The 17,171-nt window shown below is 44.8% G+C and overlaps 1 protein-coding gene across 1 annotated transcript; it reads right to left on the reverse strand.

The window, feature by feature from the left end:
* Nucleotides 1-3,671: 3,671 nt before the first annotated feature.
* LOC119399647 (target of rapamycin complex subunit lst8) lies at nt 3,672-17,130 on the reverse strand. The gene is made up of 8 exons (XM_037666464.2): nt 16,869-17,130; nt 16,128-16,179; nt 14,459-14,621; nt 12,918-13,068; nt 9,974-10,051; nt 8,767-8,891; nt 7,274-7,512; nt 3,672-3,846 (listed from the first exon to the last, which is right to left on the reverse strand). Exons 1-8 carry the CDS (start codon nt 16,995-16,997, stop codon nt 3,734-3,736), a joined length of 1,050 nt encoding a protein of 349 aa, XP_037522392.1. The 5' UTR covers nt 16,998-17,130; the 3' UTR covers nt 3,672-3,733.
* Nucleotides 17,131-17,171: the final 41 nt, after the last annotated feature.

Genomic DNA, 17,171 nt, shown 5'->3' on the forward strand with positions numbered 1-17,171 from the left:
CGACTTTTTGAGTTCAACAAGCTTTTGAGTTGAACGGGCGTCGGCCATGCCACCATTATAGTAACAGCAGCTCTGCTGCCTACCCCCTTTTTTTCAATGCAACCCAGTTATATCTATTGGTTATAAATTTGCATGGCAAATGAACAGTATCAGTGGGTCCAAGTGCTCTTGCAGACACAGGTGCATGGTTAAAGTCTTGTATGCGCATTATCTTCGTCAAAATCATTCGATACACACAATTAAGTTGTGGGGTTGTATGTGCCGAAACAGTAACATGAACGCGAGGCATGCTACAGATGGAGACTCTATTAAGACCACCGGGAGTTCTTTGATGTGCACTTAGAACTAAGTAGACAAGGGTTTCTGCATTTTGCCCACACTGAAATGTAGTTGCCATGGCCGGGAATCAAATCCGCATCTTCGAGCTTAGCAGCACTACAGCTTAGCTGCTAAGCCACTAGAGTGTGTGCTCGATTCATGTTTGCCTTGTTCATTCAGAGCACCATGCTCCAGCTTGGAGTGCTCGTAGGTGGCAAAAACTTTAAGCTGGGAGGGTGGTGCAACTGATCATGTGTCTTGTCTGATCTTCCCGAGAGATGCAGAATAATTGGCTCCAGGGATGAAATCTGAACTCCATATCCCTGCAAAGAGTTTTGAAGCGCAACAGGAACCAGTCAAGCGCACTGGTATAACTAGTTCATCATCACTGCTAGACAGGCTACACAATACCGAAGCACCAATGTTGCTTCCACGTACAGTGCTCACGGGATAAAATGCGACATCACAACTTCTTAAAGGGCCCCTGCAGCACTTTTTGAACATGATCAGAAAATGCTGACAACTTATGGATTGAATTTTAAGCCAGCCTGAAACTGCTCGCTCTTTTTCCGACAAATGATGCCATATGCCCAAAATCGGCTGCTTCGCCTACCCAAAAAGACACGGCCACTGGCTCATTTGAGCATAGTGAGCTGCATAGTTGCAGCAGCCACCACAATGTGGCGCAACGTGCCTGCTCCGCGCCTCACACTAGAGCACTCATCATCATACTAAGAGTGAGCTGCGCATTCAAATAAAAAAAAATTTGCTTAAGGTCATGGTGCATGGCGACATATGGATATAGCCCCTTTTCATAACCCACTGTGTAGCTTTCAGCATGCTTGCTGGGACAAAAGGAGAGAAAGTGCTTAAAGCGTGCAACAAATCCTTGTCTCTCCACTCGTATTTCACTGATTCTAAACATTTTTGCAGCAGTTGATTCGTGAGAGAGAGTAAACATTTATTTTGAGCAAGCGCACTGTGTGCCCAAGGTGGGCGGCCTCCTTATTCCAGGTAGGCATGGGCCTTCGCCATCTCTCGTGCCCGTTGAACCAGGCTGTGCTGATTCTTCAGGTCTGGGTCCGATAGCTTGGCCTCCCACTGCACTTCGGTTAGCGTAGCGGTGCTAGACAAAAATAAAAAAACTCGCAGGGCCCATTGTGAACTCGCCTAAGATGACTGGAAGGCAAAAGCCATCTTCTTTTCGGTTGATGCATTGATCCTACCCCATCACCTTCCGAAAGCTTCCTGCACCAAACATGATTTTCCACTGCCTCCAGAATCAGAGGCACCTCACTTGGTTTTGCATTGCCTCCGTGATCAGCCCACCTTTGAACAAGTTACAAGGTTATGTGATGATGTCATCACATGACATTACGTCATTGTGACGTCACGATGACGTCAGAATGACGGCATAAATTTTTGCGATCTGCGATGTCATTATGATGTCATCGTGTGATGATGATCGTTCGCATCACTCATGTTGACGCCGCCGATGGGATACGCCAATCAGTTTTTGCGTTTGACAAGGCATTTGAGGCTTTCGGCTTAATAAACTCCAACAGTGAGGTCATTCGACAGTTACTTGGAAAAGTGTTGTAGGGCCTCTACAACAGCTACGTGCAAAGGCTTGAGATTACCACATTGTGTTGCTATGAGTATGACCAGTAGACGTCCTATCGGCTTTGATACAATTGTAACAGCCAACATTACACCAATGTGATATCAACTAAAAACTGTAAACATAAGAATGTGCCAACTTGGCCCTGAATTGATGTTTCATTCGATGGGCAATGCACAGCAAGCTTAACTCGAACGCTCTGCAGCATGTCCTGGAAAGGTTTGATTGACGCTAGCGCCGCGTAGCTTTGGGTTCTGTTCCCAAGATGTTAACCATATCTGTGGACATACTCCGAAGGTCGTGGGATTGAATTCCGACCACGGCAGCTGCATTTTCGATGGAAGTGAAAATGTTTGAGGCACATGTGCTTAGATTTAGGTGCACATTAAAGAACCCCAGGTGGTCGAAATTTCCGGAGCCCTCCACTACGGCGTCTCTGATAATCATATCATGGTTTTGGGACGTTAAACCCCAGATATTATTATTATTGTGCAGACATACTATCCAAGCACACCGAGGTATTATCTCTGCAACAGCACCCAGCGCTTCGCAGCTCCAGTCCAGATCACGCTGTGGATCGTTCGTGTTAAGCTTGCCGACAACTGTACAATGCTTATCGTATGAAACCTCGCATCCAAACTTTCTTTATATGAACTGGTGTTTGCAACTGCTCGAGGTAACCACATAGTATTACCGTGATTCTGGCTGCTATAGGTGATGTTTGCTCTGTGGTAATTTAAGGTGGCCATATTACATCAATGCAACACAAACTAATTGCAGAGGGTGGAAACTAAACCAGGTGCATTACTTAGCTGTAAATTGACGAGTTTCATTCCGTAAGCACAGTACATTATCAGCAGCAGCAATGATACGAAGAAAACGAGTTAGCCTATAAAATCATGTTGCATTAAAAGAGGGGAAAAAATGTCGTTCTTGTCTAGCGATTGGTGTAGTTCTAAATCCTGCGCTAAATGGAGCTCCATTACTTTGAAACCCGAGGAAGTGCATAGCACGGGCAGCCAGCGATTACCGTTCACAGAGTCCCCACTGCTCCGTTTACCGAACCGTTGACGACGCCAATGTTTGAGGTAAGCATGTAGGATTTCACCGGCATGAGTAGAATCTTGTTAGGGAGATTCGCAAACTCTGTGTGCGACATGCGAGCTACTTTTTGCTGCGCTGTATCGACTTGCTGTTTGTTACGGCGGTCGAGATACATGTCGTCTGCAGAGAGTTTCGTCGGCTTGTATCTCCCTTCAGATGTAGCACCTTAGAAGAGCCGGTGGGCAGAGCAATCGCTTGCTTAACAAGGCGGTGGCACCCTCTCTTGCGTGGTGCCGTAGTCGGTTGCATGTTTCTGAAATATTTTTACCGATTTTAAGTTCATTATTGCGATTAGTACTTGGTTATTTATGTTAATTACATTATTTTAGACCTTCTTTGTTCATTTCAACCCAGTTTTGAGCATTGCTAGCCTTGTTTTAGGCCTGTATTGACCACTTGATATGATGCGTGACCCAATTGAGATCTATGGATGGACGACAAGCCTGGGCCCCTAAAGTGATATGCACTTAGAAAGACCTGTTAATACACTGATTGAAAGAAGGAAGTGAAAATGCATCAAATTTACACTTTTCAACGCCGCTACATCCAGCAGCTCGTGCTTCTTGGACGGGCTGCACTTGCCACAGAAGTTTCAATCCACTTAAGAAGAGAGAGGAGACCTTGCGTGGAAGAGAAACTTAACAAATTTATTCGTCCACGGCAAAGTTCGCTCGATGCAATGGCGTCTTGTCAAGCACTGTCCCTGAATGCCAGGGCCGTGAGCGCCTTCTGGTGGCCGCTGTATTCCCGCTTCACCTCAGCTGGGGACACGCTCCACAGCCTGGCAACAGTGTCTGATGAGGCTGCAAAAGACACAGCATAGATTGGCCTTAAAACTAGCCTCGCCTTTGTTTTATTGAAGTGGGGATCCTTACATTATGCGCACCTGAGTGACTAAATCTGGCAAATGATGAAGGAAGAACAGCCACTGTAGCTTCTGGCAACAAGCTAAAGATCTTGCTTTTTTGCACGAAACACCAAACTTGGTCTGTTACAGGCAGCATTTGTTGTTCAGACTTATTAAGTTGCATCTATAATGATGTTTTATTAGGCTAAAGATTATCTGAAGACAATTTTAGTCCCTCCCGAGGCAGGTTATATCGCAAAACCTCATCAATCTGTACCTGCCAGGAGCGTGGCATAACTACACACTACACGTTAGCATGTGCTAACTGCCAAGTACATCTAATGCAAAGCACCACCTCAAAAAAAATAGATGTGATGCCATGGTCAACGATGCGTAACGTACTCACTACAGGGTCTTTTCTTTCTTTTTACAAAAGTATGTAACACCCCCGGGCTCTCTCACATGGTCGTGCGATTGCGGTGGCAATATGGAGGAGCATTTAAAAACACTGGTGGCAAAGAAAACGGATGACTCATCTAGCTTTACCTGATGTATGTTTGCATGATCGTACAGTGACATGCTAATCAGCAAGAACGAGCTCTGTTTCAATGAAATCAGGTACCCAGCTGCCATGTGGAACCGATGATCCTACGCTATTTGTGTGCAGTGCATTGCCTATTACTAAGCCCACACTGTCACTTCTGATAAGCTTAATTGCTTATCACTGCACAGAGTCTGTGCAGTGAAGTTTCGCAGTACCGTCTCTGCTCCTGACAGAGCAGTGTGGTGGCCAATGTCTCGGAAAAACGTGGCAATGGCAAGCTGCTTTCGTTTGTGCAAGTGACGTGCGCTCTGCGCCACACTTAGCGATTTCATACAAGGAGTTGGCAGCGAACGAAGGCACAGTGTGTATGGGTCGTCGCCTATTAACCCTTTGTGGTCCATTGTCAGGCCCCTCCCAGCAAAGGAACACGGCCGCAACAGTCTGCTGTCGGGCACCACATGCTGCCCAAATATAGCTGAAAGACTTGGGCACAATATGAAATGCAAAAATAAACGTCCGATGAATTATACTTGCATAGTTGGTGTCTGTCTTTCGTGGTGCCCAAAAGTGGCGAAATAATTTCAGACCAGGACAGCCAGAAAGTGGGTAAAAGTTTCAGACTGCAAAGGATTAAAAGGGTGCAGTATCCTTTCATCACTGCTATGACACACACTACTGAACAGACAGTCGGAGATGCCTGTTGTGATAGGGTCGTCGGCAGTAATTCTCAGTGTCAGTAAACCTGAATATGATGAGTTATAGCAAGCTAGAAAGGAGACATGAAATTACTTTGTTATATCTAATTCTTCGTTGCACCAATTTTAGAAATTCAGTGCAATATTCACCTCATAAAGTGCAAAACTTCAAACGCACAAAAATTACATGACCACCATTATCACAGCCAACTTCCGTTCCAATGCACCTTTTTCTCGCAGCTTGCTTGTCCACAGTGCCACAAATCGGCACAGTGTGTAGTCTTCTCACTTGTCTTTCTGTCCTCGCGCTTTAAGTCTACTGTCATAAGTTTCCAACAAGCCCAAGCCTCCACCCTTGTCACAAAACAGTAATTAGTCAAACAGCAGTGAGCAAAAAAAAATTTCCGCCATGAGCGAAACAGCACGTGGTACACAACACACCAGGCTGACTTTGCCGCCTATCTCGTCTGTTCTGCTGTGTCAATGAAACACACTAGACTGAACGTAGCTGTGCCGGCTTGGCTTGGACAGCTTGCGGCCCCCACCCAAAGTTGCTGCGGCACTGATGCAGTCTCCGAGACCAAGCCTGGCCATACCACCATTCAGTAGTGCTCGTAGGCCACCACAACAAGAGCAACAAATGACAATCGTTCTCACTGCCACACACAACCAACAGCTCACCACTGCGATTATCTCTCTACTGCTGGACATTGCTCTGCGCACCTAGATGTGACCTCCGAGATTCCTGTGATTCAATCTCGGAGGCCATGTCCAGACCACACCTACTGTGTGACCTGTCCAGCATGTGTAGCGAAAGAGAGGGAAAGTGCAATGGCAGCAATTAAAGAGGCAGGGCTGTACCCAGGAATTTTTTTCGGAGGGAGTTTGTGTGTAGAACAGCTAACTTTAGTAGCTGGTGGTCGCTGTGCAGACGTGTAAATATTTTAGTATCACCTGAAAAGTTAAAGCATGAAAACATTTTCGAGGAAGGGGTGTCAGAACACCCCCAACCCCCTCGTTAGGGCCCTGTAAAGAGGAAGTAGTGAGTTGGTGCTTGTGTGTGTCTTGCCATGCAACGGTCATGGGGTGCAGGAGTACTGAATTGCCGTGCGAAACTGCAACCAAATACTGGAAGCTGTTCATCAACGATATAGATACAGTTGTCACAAAACCATGGGGACTTGGTCGTTTCGAAGACAAGTTTAGTTCACTATATTCCATCGACAGGTAAATTCTGCTTCGATAAACCGAGGTTTTAATAAGTGTCTCTGTATGGAAATTTCCAAGAAATTTTGTTTACTTTGATATATCCAGTGTGTTGTTATAACCAGGTTTCAGTGTATAACAAATCAATCTCTCAGCTGCTATTACAGTATAGTACATTTATAATGAGTGCAGGATAAAACACCCCATAATAGCTTAGGGGATGTGGTGTTACTCTGCCAAGCACGAGGTTGCAAGCTCCTATATTCAGCCATTTTGATTTTAATTAAGACAAAATGCAGAGAAGCTCGTACCCGCCACAGTGGTCTAGTGGCTATGGCGCTTGACAGCTGACGCAAAGGTCACAAGACCGCATCCCAGCCGCAGTGGCTGCATTTCCATGGAGGCAAAGTGCTAAAAGCCCGTGCACTTAGGTTTTGGTGCACATTAAAGAACCCTGGATGGTCGAAATTTCTGAAGTTCTCCACTATGGTATCTCTCAATAATATAACGGTTTTGGGATGCAAAACCCCAACAATTACTGTTACACTCAAATCTCGATATAAAGAACATGGATAAAACGAATTATCGGTTATAACAAAGTAAATGAAGAACAGTCTTGTCATAGATACAGTGTTACAAATGAACGTTTCTAACGAATTTTCGGGTATAACGAAGTTATTTTCGTGACAGGTGTGACTTTGTTATAATGAGGTTTGACTTATTAGAAAAGTTTGTATACTGACATGCGCATGTTAAAGAATCCGAGGTGGTCAAAATGAATCTAGATCCACCCTATTACAGCGTGCCTCATGGCGACACCTAGTTTTACTACACGAAACACCATAATTTCAATATAGGATATCGTGAAAATATTCCCATGCCAGGCATGACTTTGTTGTTGCAAAATCTGATAGCAATAACGAAAACCAGCCACTTGCCTGTGATGAGGATCTGAGCGTCGTAGCTGAATGCAATGTCCCACACCCAGCGCTGGTTGACGTTGCTCATCTCGGACATTGGGGGAATGTTGGCCACCTTCCAAGCGCGGGTCCCCGTCGACGACTGTGAAGAACTCCGCCGGACCAGTCGCTCCGGTCCGTTGTCGTCGCCGGAGGCAATGAGGTTCGACACCTTCCAGACGCGTGCTGTCGCGTCGGCCGACGATGTCGCCAGGAGCCTGCCGCCGCAGAATGCGTTCGTCACAATTTAATCAGTTGATCTTTATGGCACATGTGAACTACATTATGGCATAAAAATATACAGACGATGATCACAAAGTGCCAGACTGCAACGAGACTTCATACAACCAAGCAAGTTGAATAAACTGCTATGTCATTAACCCTGTGCGGTCTGGAACTCTTACGTACCTTCCAGCCGTTCTGGTCCTAAAATAATGTGCCAAATTTGTGCAACCCAAAATAAAAACAACAACTGTGCAAGAAAAACTCATCAGACGTTCATTTTTGCAGTTGACATTGTGCCTAAGTCTTTCAGCATTATTTGTACAGCATGTGGTGCCCAACAGCAGATTGCTGCAGCCATGTTGCATTGTTGGGAGGGGCCTGACAACGAACCGCAAAGGTTTAATGCAAAGTTTTCTACGGGAAGTAGTATTAGACTGCGGTTTGATAAGAAGTTCTTGGGTCCACATAAAAACAAAATTTTTACGGGCAGAATGCTAAAAAAAAATAATAAACAGCCTGTAGTGATGTAAACTAGAACATGTATAATACTGCATGTAATACAAAGCTCTAATCAAGACGAAAATGTACACTAGGATACCGTATTTACTCGAATGTAACGCAAGTTTTTTCCAGATTTTTGCTACCTGAAGTTGACCCTTGCGTTACAATCAAATACCGAAACGCTTGCTTTTTCTTTCAAGTTCCTGGACGCTACGAAAAGTCACCCCTGGCCAGAAATTTTTTTCGGGGGGGGGGGGGGGGGGGGGGCACTTGCTGAAAACCTTGACTGTTTGAGAAAAACACCTATTTTCATTATTCTTTTCAGGTAAAAACACCTACTTCACCAAAATTCGAGGAGGGGGGGGCTAGCCCCCCCCCCCCCCCTTCCGGCTACAGGCCTGCCCCTCGCAGTACAATCATGGTCGCGTTACAATCCAGTAAATAGGTTATTACTCAACTCTGGTATACGTGCACAGTATGCGAGACACCTACCATATCTACTAGCATAAAAATACTTAAAATAAAATGCTTCCAAGTAATCCTCCTCAAAGGTATTAACCAAGCACAATGCCTGTCAGGTTACATTAGCTTCAGTGACCTGACGATAATTGATGTGCTCAGTACAAAACAGCCAAGTCACATCAAAAGTAAACAACTGCTAATGCAGCAATACACCCCCCTTAGCTATGGGGCTAATCCTATGAGTCATCAAGCGATGACGCTCAAGCATCGTGCGAGCTGCTTACTCGGAGTCCAGGCTGAAGCGGCACTTGAGTCCGTAACGCTTGTGCGCCTCAAACTTGAGCATTCGCTCGGGACTGGAGATCTGGCTGTCGCTGCCGCTACCCAGAAGGAACAGGTAACACACACCCTGCAAGAAAATGAGGTGAAAGAAAAAAAAGAGTGAGCAGCTGAAAGTAAAGGACAAGGAATATACGTCTGCAACGTGACTGAGTCCATTAAAAACATGTTGTTACACATGAAGGTGCAATTTCAACGAAGTGCTAATCACGTGAAGTACTAAACGGGTGTAAAGGACACCTTAGTTGAAACCAAGAAGAAGAAATGGGCTGGGCCAGGGCATGTAGCACGTAGGCAAGATAACGACTGGTCATTAAGAGTAACTGACTGGACTCCAAGAGAAGGCAAGAGTGCGAGGGGGAGGCAGAGAGTTAGCTGGACAGACGAGACTAAGAGGTTTGCGAGTATAACGTGGTCGCAGCAAGCACAGCACCGGGCTATAATTGGAGAAACGTGGAAGAGCCCGTTGCCCTGCAGTAACACAGTCAGGTTGATGATGAATCACATCATTGTCGCTAAGTGATGTGCAGACTCTTCAATGAAGTGACGAATTCACCGTAGGGATCACACCATCACTTCTCTTCACATTATAAGCGTGTCTGCATTGTCCAAGATCAAAACGACTGCTACCATGCAGAATCAAGCGCTGCAGATCAAAGTGTCCGCAATCTCCGCAGTGCAAACAAAAACCTAGCATTGTACAAGAACGTCATTGCCACATACTACACAAGATGAAGATGCTAGGAATGTTTGAATATTTGGGGAAAATTTACGTCCATCTACTGATGTGAACATTAAAGTATTATCTCACTTCTAAGCAAATTCAAACATAAATGTTATTGCCATTCCTTCTGATGAGGCTTGTCTAAATTATATGATACTACATGCAATGGCATTCCACTACTGGGCATCCAGTGAACTATGGTGCTTGTACTGTAAAATCCCGAGCAAGCCCCCCCCCGCCCCCCTCTCCCATGGTGAAATAAAATCGGACAAGGTTCGGAGGGGACAAGAATTGCAGTTTTCAAATGCAATGCAAACACCATTAGTAAGAACTATTCGGTTCATCTCCGTAATTTAGAATATTCAAACACCCCTACAAACATCAAGAAATACGCAGGGGTTAAGTGAAACAAATAAAATGCAGCTTGCCTTGTTGTCTATGGCAGCCAGGTACTGGCCAGTGGAATCGATGTCCAGGTGCTGGACAGACACATCCAAGTCTAATGTCTGGTTTGCAAAGGAAAAGAATGGGAGAAGCCGTTATGCACATGCTCGTACCGAGTTCGTTTGATGTGCACTCAATGTAGCCAATTACGAACCACGGGTTTAATTACTACACCGGACCTTGGCAAACAACACCAGTCACCCAGACATTAACCTCTAGGATTAAGTGGCAAAAGACCAATGATATAAAGAGTTCAGGATGTACCTATGCTCTTGGTAAATTTGCATTGTTGTAGTAGTATGTGTTCATGCATGTTGGCCTTGCGTGTCGTTTCATCTTGCTCCATTTGTTTTATCGTTCACAATGTCACCTGGAATGACATACCAGGCTTGTCACTAGGCGTATTTTTAACAGATACCGTATTTACTCGAATCTAGGCCGGCCCCCATTCTAAGCCAACCCCCGAAATCCGCAAGGCCAGAAAAGACAAAAAACCTATTCATTGTACATGAATCTAAGCCGACCCCCTCACTTTCGCACATCGTTTTTTCGAAAAAACATCGGCTTAGATTCGAGTAAATACGGTATATTAACAAGTGTACTAATAGGCTGTCATTCTCTAGCGATCATTTTTCACTGGCTAAAAGTAGTTAAAATGTTACCACTTGGTGCAAGGCTTGCCTTCAAGTATCGGAACGTTCTCGAATGTTTGTTCACTTATTTATTTGTTTATTTAATTATTTGGGATGGGTGAACTGTACATTTGAGGTTCGAAGCAAATAGCGATTTGGTCAAAAAAAGTGAGCCGAACAGTTCAAATAAGTACAAATCACATATTATCAAGAAAAACTAGCATTTTTACGATGACCCAACTAAGTGTCACAACATTACTAAGAATTAGAACTAGGCTTGTGCGAATGTCACTTTTTTTTTTGTTTGAAGCGAAGTCGAAGAAAATTAGAATACAATAACAGTATTTGAATAGTATTACAGTGCAAGTTCCAAGTGGTAAAATACAGTTTTAAAAGTTGCCACACTGAGCCCATATAATACACCTTTAAACTTACAAATTAAAAGAAGTAATCAGGATGCAGGAAATATATACACTTAATCTTGAAGTGTGTTTCGTGGCAGTGCGGATTTGCCCATGAATATGTGTTTTCATGGCATAGTGCCTGACACTGCTGTGAAACCAAGTCTTCAGGCACGTTACATGCGGTAAAATGCACGTGTATTCGTCATTTTGAATACTTTAAAATTTTTGAATTTTTAGAGAAGAACCTTAAGACAGGGAATGTCTTAAGACATAGCCACTAGGTTCATTATAGAAAGAACACAAAACCTTAGCATTTGTGCCACACCAGTTATGTTGGTCATATGATTCAGTATTAATTACACTTGAACAACTTGGAAGGAACTCAAAATTGCATCCTCATTTGATGTCGAACTCTTTTTGCTTTCAGGTTTGAGGTTGACATTGGCGAGCAGTACAGGGTTTTTATCTTTTTCTCCAAAGTTCACCAGTGCCCACACTTCAAATCTTCCACAGTGAGCTCATTTGTTGGAAACCTTGAAGAACATAATGGCCTACGGAGAAGCTGAAGAGCGAGACATAGCAAAAACATGTTGCATGTTACCATCACATTCTTTGTGCAAAAAATTGTGGCTAACTCTAATAGAGCAAGTTTTCTCTAAAGGCAAAGTTAGCAGCTGAGACCAAGCTTTTAACACTTTGCAAAAAAAAAAGGTGTTATTGTAGACCATTCTTTCTTTTTTGTAACTATGCCTGTTGCATTACAAACCTACTAATATTGCTGTAGAGCAAAATGAAGGATGCAAGCGCTTGCCTTTTGAGAATGGTTTGCACCAATTCATCGCACTGCAAAGAGGCATTGACGTAAATTAGGCACAAAAGACGAGTTCTGACTCATCACGTCTTGTGTGTCTAAATTACCACTGCATCCTTTTGCACTGCAACGAAGCACATTACATTAATGACTCGACCAACTGTCAAGTGAGTTGCAATGCTGCATACATCTAGCCAGACTATTAGATGTCTATTCAACTACAGGGGCAGGAGTAATCTGAGGTCGATCATAATCAATGATACTTTAACTTTCACAAGAATAGCATCAGGTGCATTGATGTATACAAGCGGCAACTTTTCTTGTACGCTGTATTAGTACAACTGGCACAGTGCCAGGCTGATGTGGCCCGTAGACACCACAATAGTCCAGTGCGAGTCCCATGAAATCTCTCAAAAGTGCAAGTATTGACAAAACTTATCACCTGAGAATACCTCGCCAAGAAAAACACTGAAAACTAGCAGTTGTTCCGTGTACGAATACAACCGATGAGCGAAGTTTCTTAGAAATGGGACGCAAACGACTATGCGCCTGATCTCGCTGCTGGCTTTCATGAAGGCGGTAGGGTGGGGAGCGGGTAAGGAGAGTGTCTGCTGCGCTCGGTGGCGGGAATGACTGAGCGAGTGAGTGTGCGGCGCGCGCAGCGCAGGGAGAGAGGTGCGAGCGGTGATGCGGCGGGGAGCTTCGACGGCGGCGACGAAACGCCATGCACAGCGGTTCATTGTCTTTTTGTGCCGGTGCCAGGTGGGGAGAGCATCTGCTACTACCTTCGACAAAGCGCCCGTAGTGTGCTAGAATGATGGTTTTCATTTCACAATCCACGACAAAGGTGGTGAAAGTGAAGACGACCATTATAACCAGTTGTGCACAGAGCTTATTTCTTTTAACCTCGAATTTCTGGTGCGCTAGAACAAACCACTCGAGGCCTTAACATTTCCTCTTAAATCACCCGCCACTGCAACCTGAAGCGATGCTTAAGAGAAGGGAGGTTCGACAGCGCGGAGGAGTGACCCAACGGGCATCCAAAACAGGCGAGCTTGTGGAGAACAAGTGTCGCACGCACCAACTGCTCGTTGTGATTGTTCCTGAGGTCCCAGACGTAAATGCTGCCGCTCTGGTCTCCGATGAAGAGCTCGCACTGGTTCGGGTGCAAGCAGGCGCAGTTGACCGGCGCATTGGTCTCAAACACCCGCTGGCATGTCTGCGCTCTTGCTCTGAGGCGAACAGAAACACGACAGAAGAGTCATTGGTGAGTGCCAGGGTGGATGAAAGTTGAACAAGAACACGTGTGGCTCTATGGGACGTCTTTTTGTTGCACGACAATAATCCCGAGTGCCTTTCCATACTTTCTCATCGCATGTCTGGTACTTTTACGTCAAGGAGCGTGGGCTATCATCATGACATAGCATTCTTGATAGGAAAGGAAACACAAGCAAGCCAAACAAGAACTATTGTTGTGCGACAAGAAACATGCCCCAAAGATTGTAAGTGTTCTTAGAGTGGTGGCGATCCATTCCATTTTAAGCATCACTGTAAAGTGTGCATAGGGAGACAAGGAAGGAGACAAAAGTGTGCCCAGATGGCGCTGCTAGTAAGTCAGGCGAGAGTTGTGCCACCTTTTGCATGTGTGTTCGCTATTGCCTGCACAAGTTTGGATTGGTGCTTATAAGCGGTTTTAATATGCTGTCTTGTTGCACTGAGAATGAATGAATCAATCAACCAATCACTTAGCTTCATTAATTTGTAATCGGAAACTGTGTGTATAGCAATCTGCGTTGGACAAGGAGCCTCCCTGCACCAATTCAGATTTTAAAAAGGTCTTGAACTACATTTAATAACTAATCATTGAATGACCTCAGTATTGGAGTTTACTGTGTCATGAATTGATTGGCACAAAAATTTCCCGAATCCGTCAAGAACAAGCGAAGTTACAGAGATTTCTCGCACACTTTAAGCATTTTCTCTTCTCTCTCATCCGAACGAGTGCGCTGGAAGCTACACAGAGGGGGATGACATGGGGACACTTACATCTGCTCGCATCATGACCTTGAATGCGAACCATGCAATGTGATAGCTCTCACCCGTTGTGATTCCTTGGTGCCTTACTGTTGCTACTGTGAATTTTAGCACACTACAGCATGGCACCGGCACGTAGCGATATCCCGTGACAAGAAGCGCAACTGATCGAAACGCCACTCCTGATTTATGTCAACTATCAGCCAATAGCAGCAATCTGTTCACTGGCGTCAGAGAACAGGTGCCAGAAGCTCTGAAGCGAGTGAGCAGTGAGACTCTGTATGAAGAGAGGGTGTTTGAGAAAGTGGCAACTTTGCACTCCGCTTGTAAACTCTACGTGCCACGCAAGGCTACAAAATTTGTCTGTACTGTTGACAGCAGTGTTGGCTGCTCATTGAATGCGTCGTTTCACCAAGCCCCAGGGGTGGTTCATGACTGTTTCAAAAGCTACCATGACCACGTAATTCAGTACTGCTTAAAATGGCACACCGAACAGCACTGATAACTGTGGACACAGAAATTTATCTAATGAAGTGTCAGTAGAGTTTGTGCTCAATGAGGCTACGCTGCCAAATGTTGGCTCATCACCTTGAGTCCCAGATGCGGGCGGAAAAGTCTTCGCCGCCCGAGTACATCCACAGGCCATCTTCGTGGAAGCCCAATGCAGTGACGTTCTTGCCGAGACCCTCGTAGTTGATGATGGGGTTTGTGTTTGTCGAGTTGATGTCGTAAGTGCGGATGTGCTGGTAGCCTGAAAGCACCGCATAAAGCATGACTGCATGTAGTGACACATTCACCAACATTACATCCTGCCTAATTAGGTCCATTAAATCTAAAAAAAACTTTCAAATGCATGCTTTGTTGACTGATGCGCATTCTACTTCTCATACTAATTATCAATCATGTTAATCATAAGCACTGTGTATTGAGTTCAATGGTAGTGCTATATAATTAGCTGTCACAATTAACAAACATATCTGACTAGTAATGCATACAAGTTACTGAACTGGCATTCTTCCATTGCTCATTCTTTGCTTCGAAACAACCACATGAATCCAACAAGTAATGAAGCCAAGTAAAGTGTAGGGGGCACTATGTATAGTTTCTAATTGACTAGAAGTAATTATGAGGCAAAAGGGGAAATGAAAGTGGACGAAACAAAAACTTCCTGTCGGTGGGAACCGAACCCATAACCTCTGCATTATGCCAACAGCACACTACCACTGCACCATGGCGGTGGTCATTCCTCCATCCACTCTCTTGGTTATTTCGCGCAGAGCACGCAACCCTTGAAGTGTTATTTATTTCTGAATGTGTGGCTCTGGAACTTGTGAGCATGGAGACAAACAACAAGCCCTATGCTTCTGTTGGCTGTATTCTCATGGTTGCGTCTAACAATAATAATTAAAAAAAAAAACGGGCATCTCAATCCCTTCCTATTGCTCACTCTTGGGTTTCCTATTGTTTTTTTATCATGTAGTTAAGGTCAATAGTATGACGGAAGCCCGTCTGGTTGGGGTGAAACATACAATAAGGGATCTGAACGCCGACCAAACGGATGAGATCTGGACACATGGTCAGTGTCCAGACCTCTTCTTTCAGTATTTTGTCATTCCAGTAATTTTCCAAGCAACTGAATCACTTGTTACTGCCTTCCGTTACATAGTGCCTGTGGGCCCTAAAGGAAGTAATGAACTAAGTGACACATCTCGTTTAAACGAGTTAATGAGCCACCTAATCGAATCTGTGGGTAGTAGTAGTTGACTTACGTGTGAGTTGGCATGTATTCTTAACAGAAGCACGAAACTCGACTAACCAGAAGGATTTAGCTACACAACTAAAGCATGAACTTATTACGGGATGTGTATTCTGAGCTCACACTGGGCTGCAGGGTTCACAAAGTGTATTGTTATTGTGAAGTCAAGAACAAAGATGCACAGATGCCGTTTGGAGGTTAGATGGTGGCTTCAGAAACATTTGAGAGTTGACTACCAGGCAGTACGCGGCTGCTAGTATGAAAATGCATGAAAGATGCAATGTGGTTGATGGGCGACAAGCTGTAACCGGACTGATTATAATTCAAGTTCTCATGGCATTCGGTGTCAGAATGCACGCATCAAACTTGTAGCTCGAACCCGTTGAGAAAAAAAATTAGTAAAGCAAAATGAATCTTACTGAAAAGTAGAAAGATTACATTCACTTCGCGAATCTGAGGTATTGAGGTATACTAGAAGTAGTATGCGTTTTATAAACTCACCTCCAGCAGCTATGTGCTGGCGATCAGGCGTGATTTCAAGCACGTTCACTTGCTGAACGAGTGAGTGAGTTGAGGTCACAGAACGGCAATCTCATGGAATACCAAGCCGTGCATTGCCGTTGCTAGTGGGAACAAACTCGTGAAACAAATATTAGAAAGAAAGACAGGGGTGTTCTTTAATGAGAACTGGAGAGGTTTGCCTTAGCGGCACGTCTAGAATGCCACTCCAGATTGAAATGTTGAAGAATGGAGTGGGATACATACATAGAGCGCGAAAATTTTAGGATCTACGTCTACATGTAACATACAGAACAGGTCACAACCCTAAACACACTAGAGTATCTCAGTAAGACAAGCGCCTCTAAGAATATTCAAAAGTGTTTTCGCCGAGCGAGACGCACAGACCATGTTTGTCTTTAGCTCAAGAATTATGTCTTTGGTGAACGTTCAATTCGGGCGTACATTAAGGACCTTATGTCAAGATTAAATGGCTTGCGAGAGCAGATTTGGTACATTATGTGTTCCCGTACTTTGGAGACGGAGCACATGCGACCTTATTCGTTTCGAGTTTACGTGAGGAGTGTTTAGTGTTGGCGACGTTTAGCCGAATACCGTGCACTTAAGCATTCCCGATCGCGCCTACTAAGGCCAAGTGACAACGAATTCTGACGACGACTTTTGAGAGGCCACTTTTGCAACAGAGATCGCGACACAGATCCGTCAAACGCGTGAAAAGGATACGGAGTCGGCGTGCTGGAGCGTCCGCTGGCACAATCCACTGTGCGCTTGCCAGAGACGAATGCTGTGGTCGTAGCCACCCGTCGCCAGGATAACCTGATCGCCCGCGCCGTCCGCGACCATGTCTTTCATTACCGCGTACCACTTACACCATAATCGCGACTATACAGAACGAAAATTACGATTTACAGGCAGCGCAAACGGTCCGCGCCGAGTTTTACGCGTTTTTCGTCTGCCTCCTCCGAAACAACAATGATACCGCAGCGAATGCAAACTGACTCTCTGATTGGTCATTCGCAGCTGGAT

Source organism: Rhipicephalus sanguineus, chromosome 7 (assembly GCF_013339695.2).
Source record: "Rhipicephalus sanguineus isolate Rsan-2018 chromosome 7, BIME_Rsan_1.4, whole genome shotgun sequence".
Lineage (NCBI taxonomy): Eukaryota > Metazoa > Arthropoda > Arachnida > Ixodida > Ixodidae > Rhipicephalus > Rhipicephalus sanguineus.

What these genes read in the sequence shown, in the direction of transcription:
- LOC119399647 (XM_037666464.2), bottom strand. Translation starts at nt 16,997, where the DNA reads ATGAAAGACATGGTCGCGGACGGCGCGGGCGATCAGGTTATCCTGGCG. An exon ending in CGCTCCAGCACGCCGACTCC is followed by an intron (nt 16,180 to 16,868) that starts GTATCCTTTTCA and finishes TCACTCGTTCAG; the next exon opens with CAAGTGAACGTGCTTGAAAT. An exon ending in CGCTCAGATCCTCATCACAG is followed by an intron (nt 3,847 to 7,273) that starts GCAAGTGGCTGG and finishes TGTCTTTTGCAG; the next exon opens with CCTCATCAGACACTGTTGCC.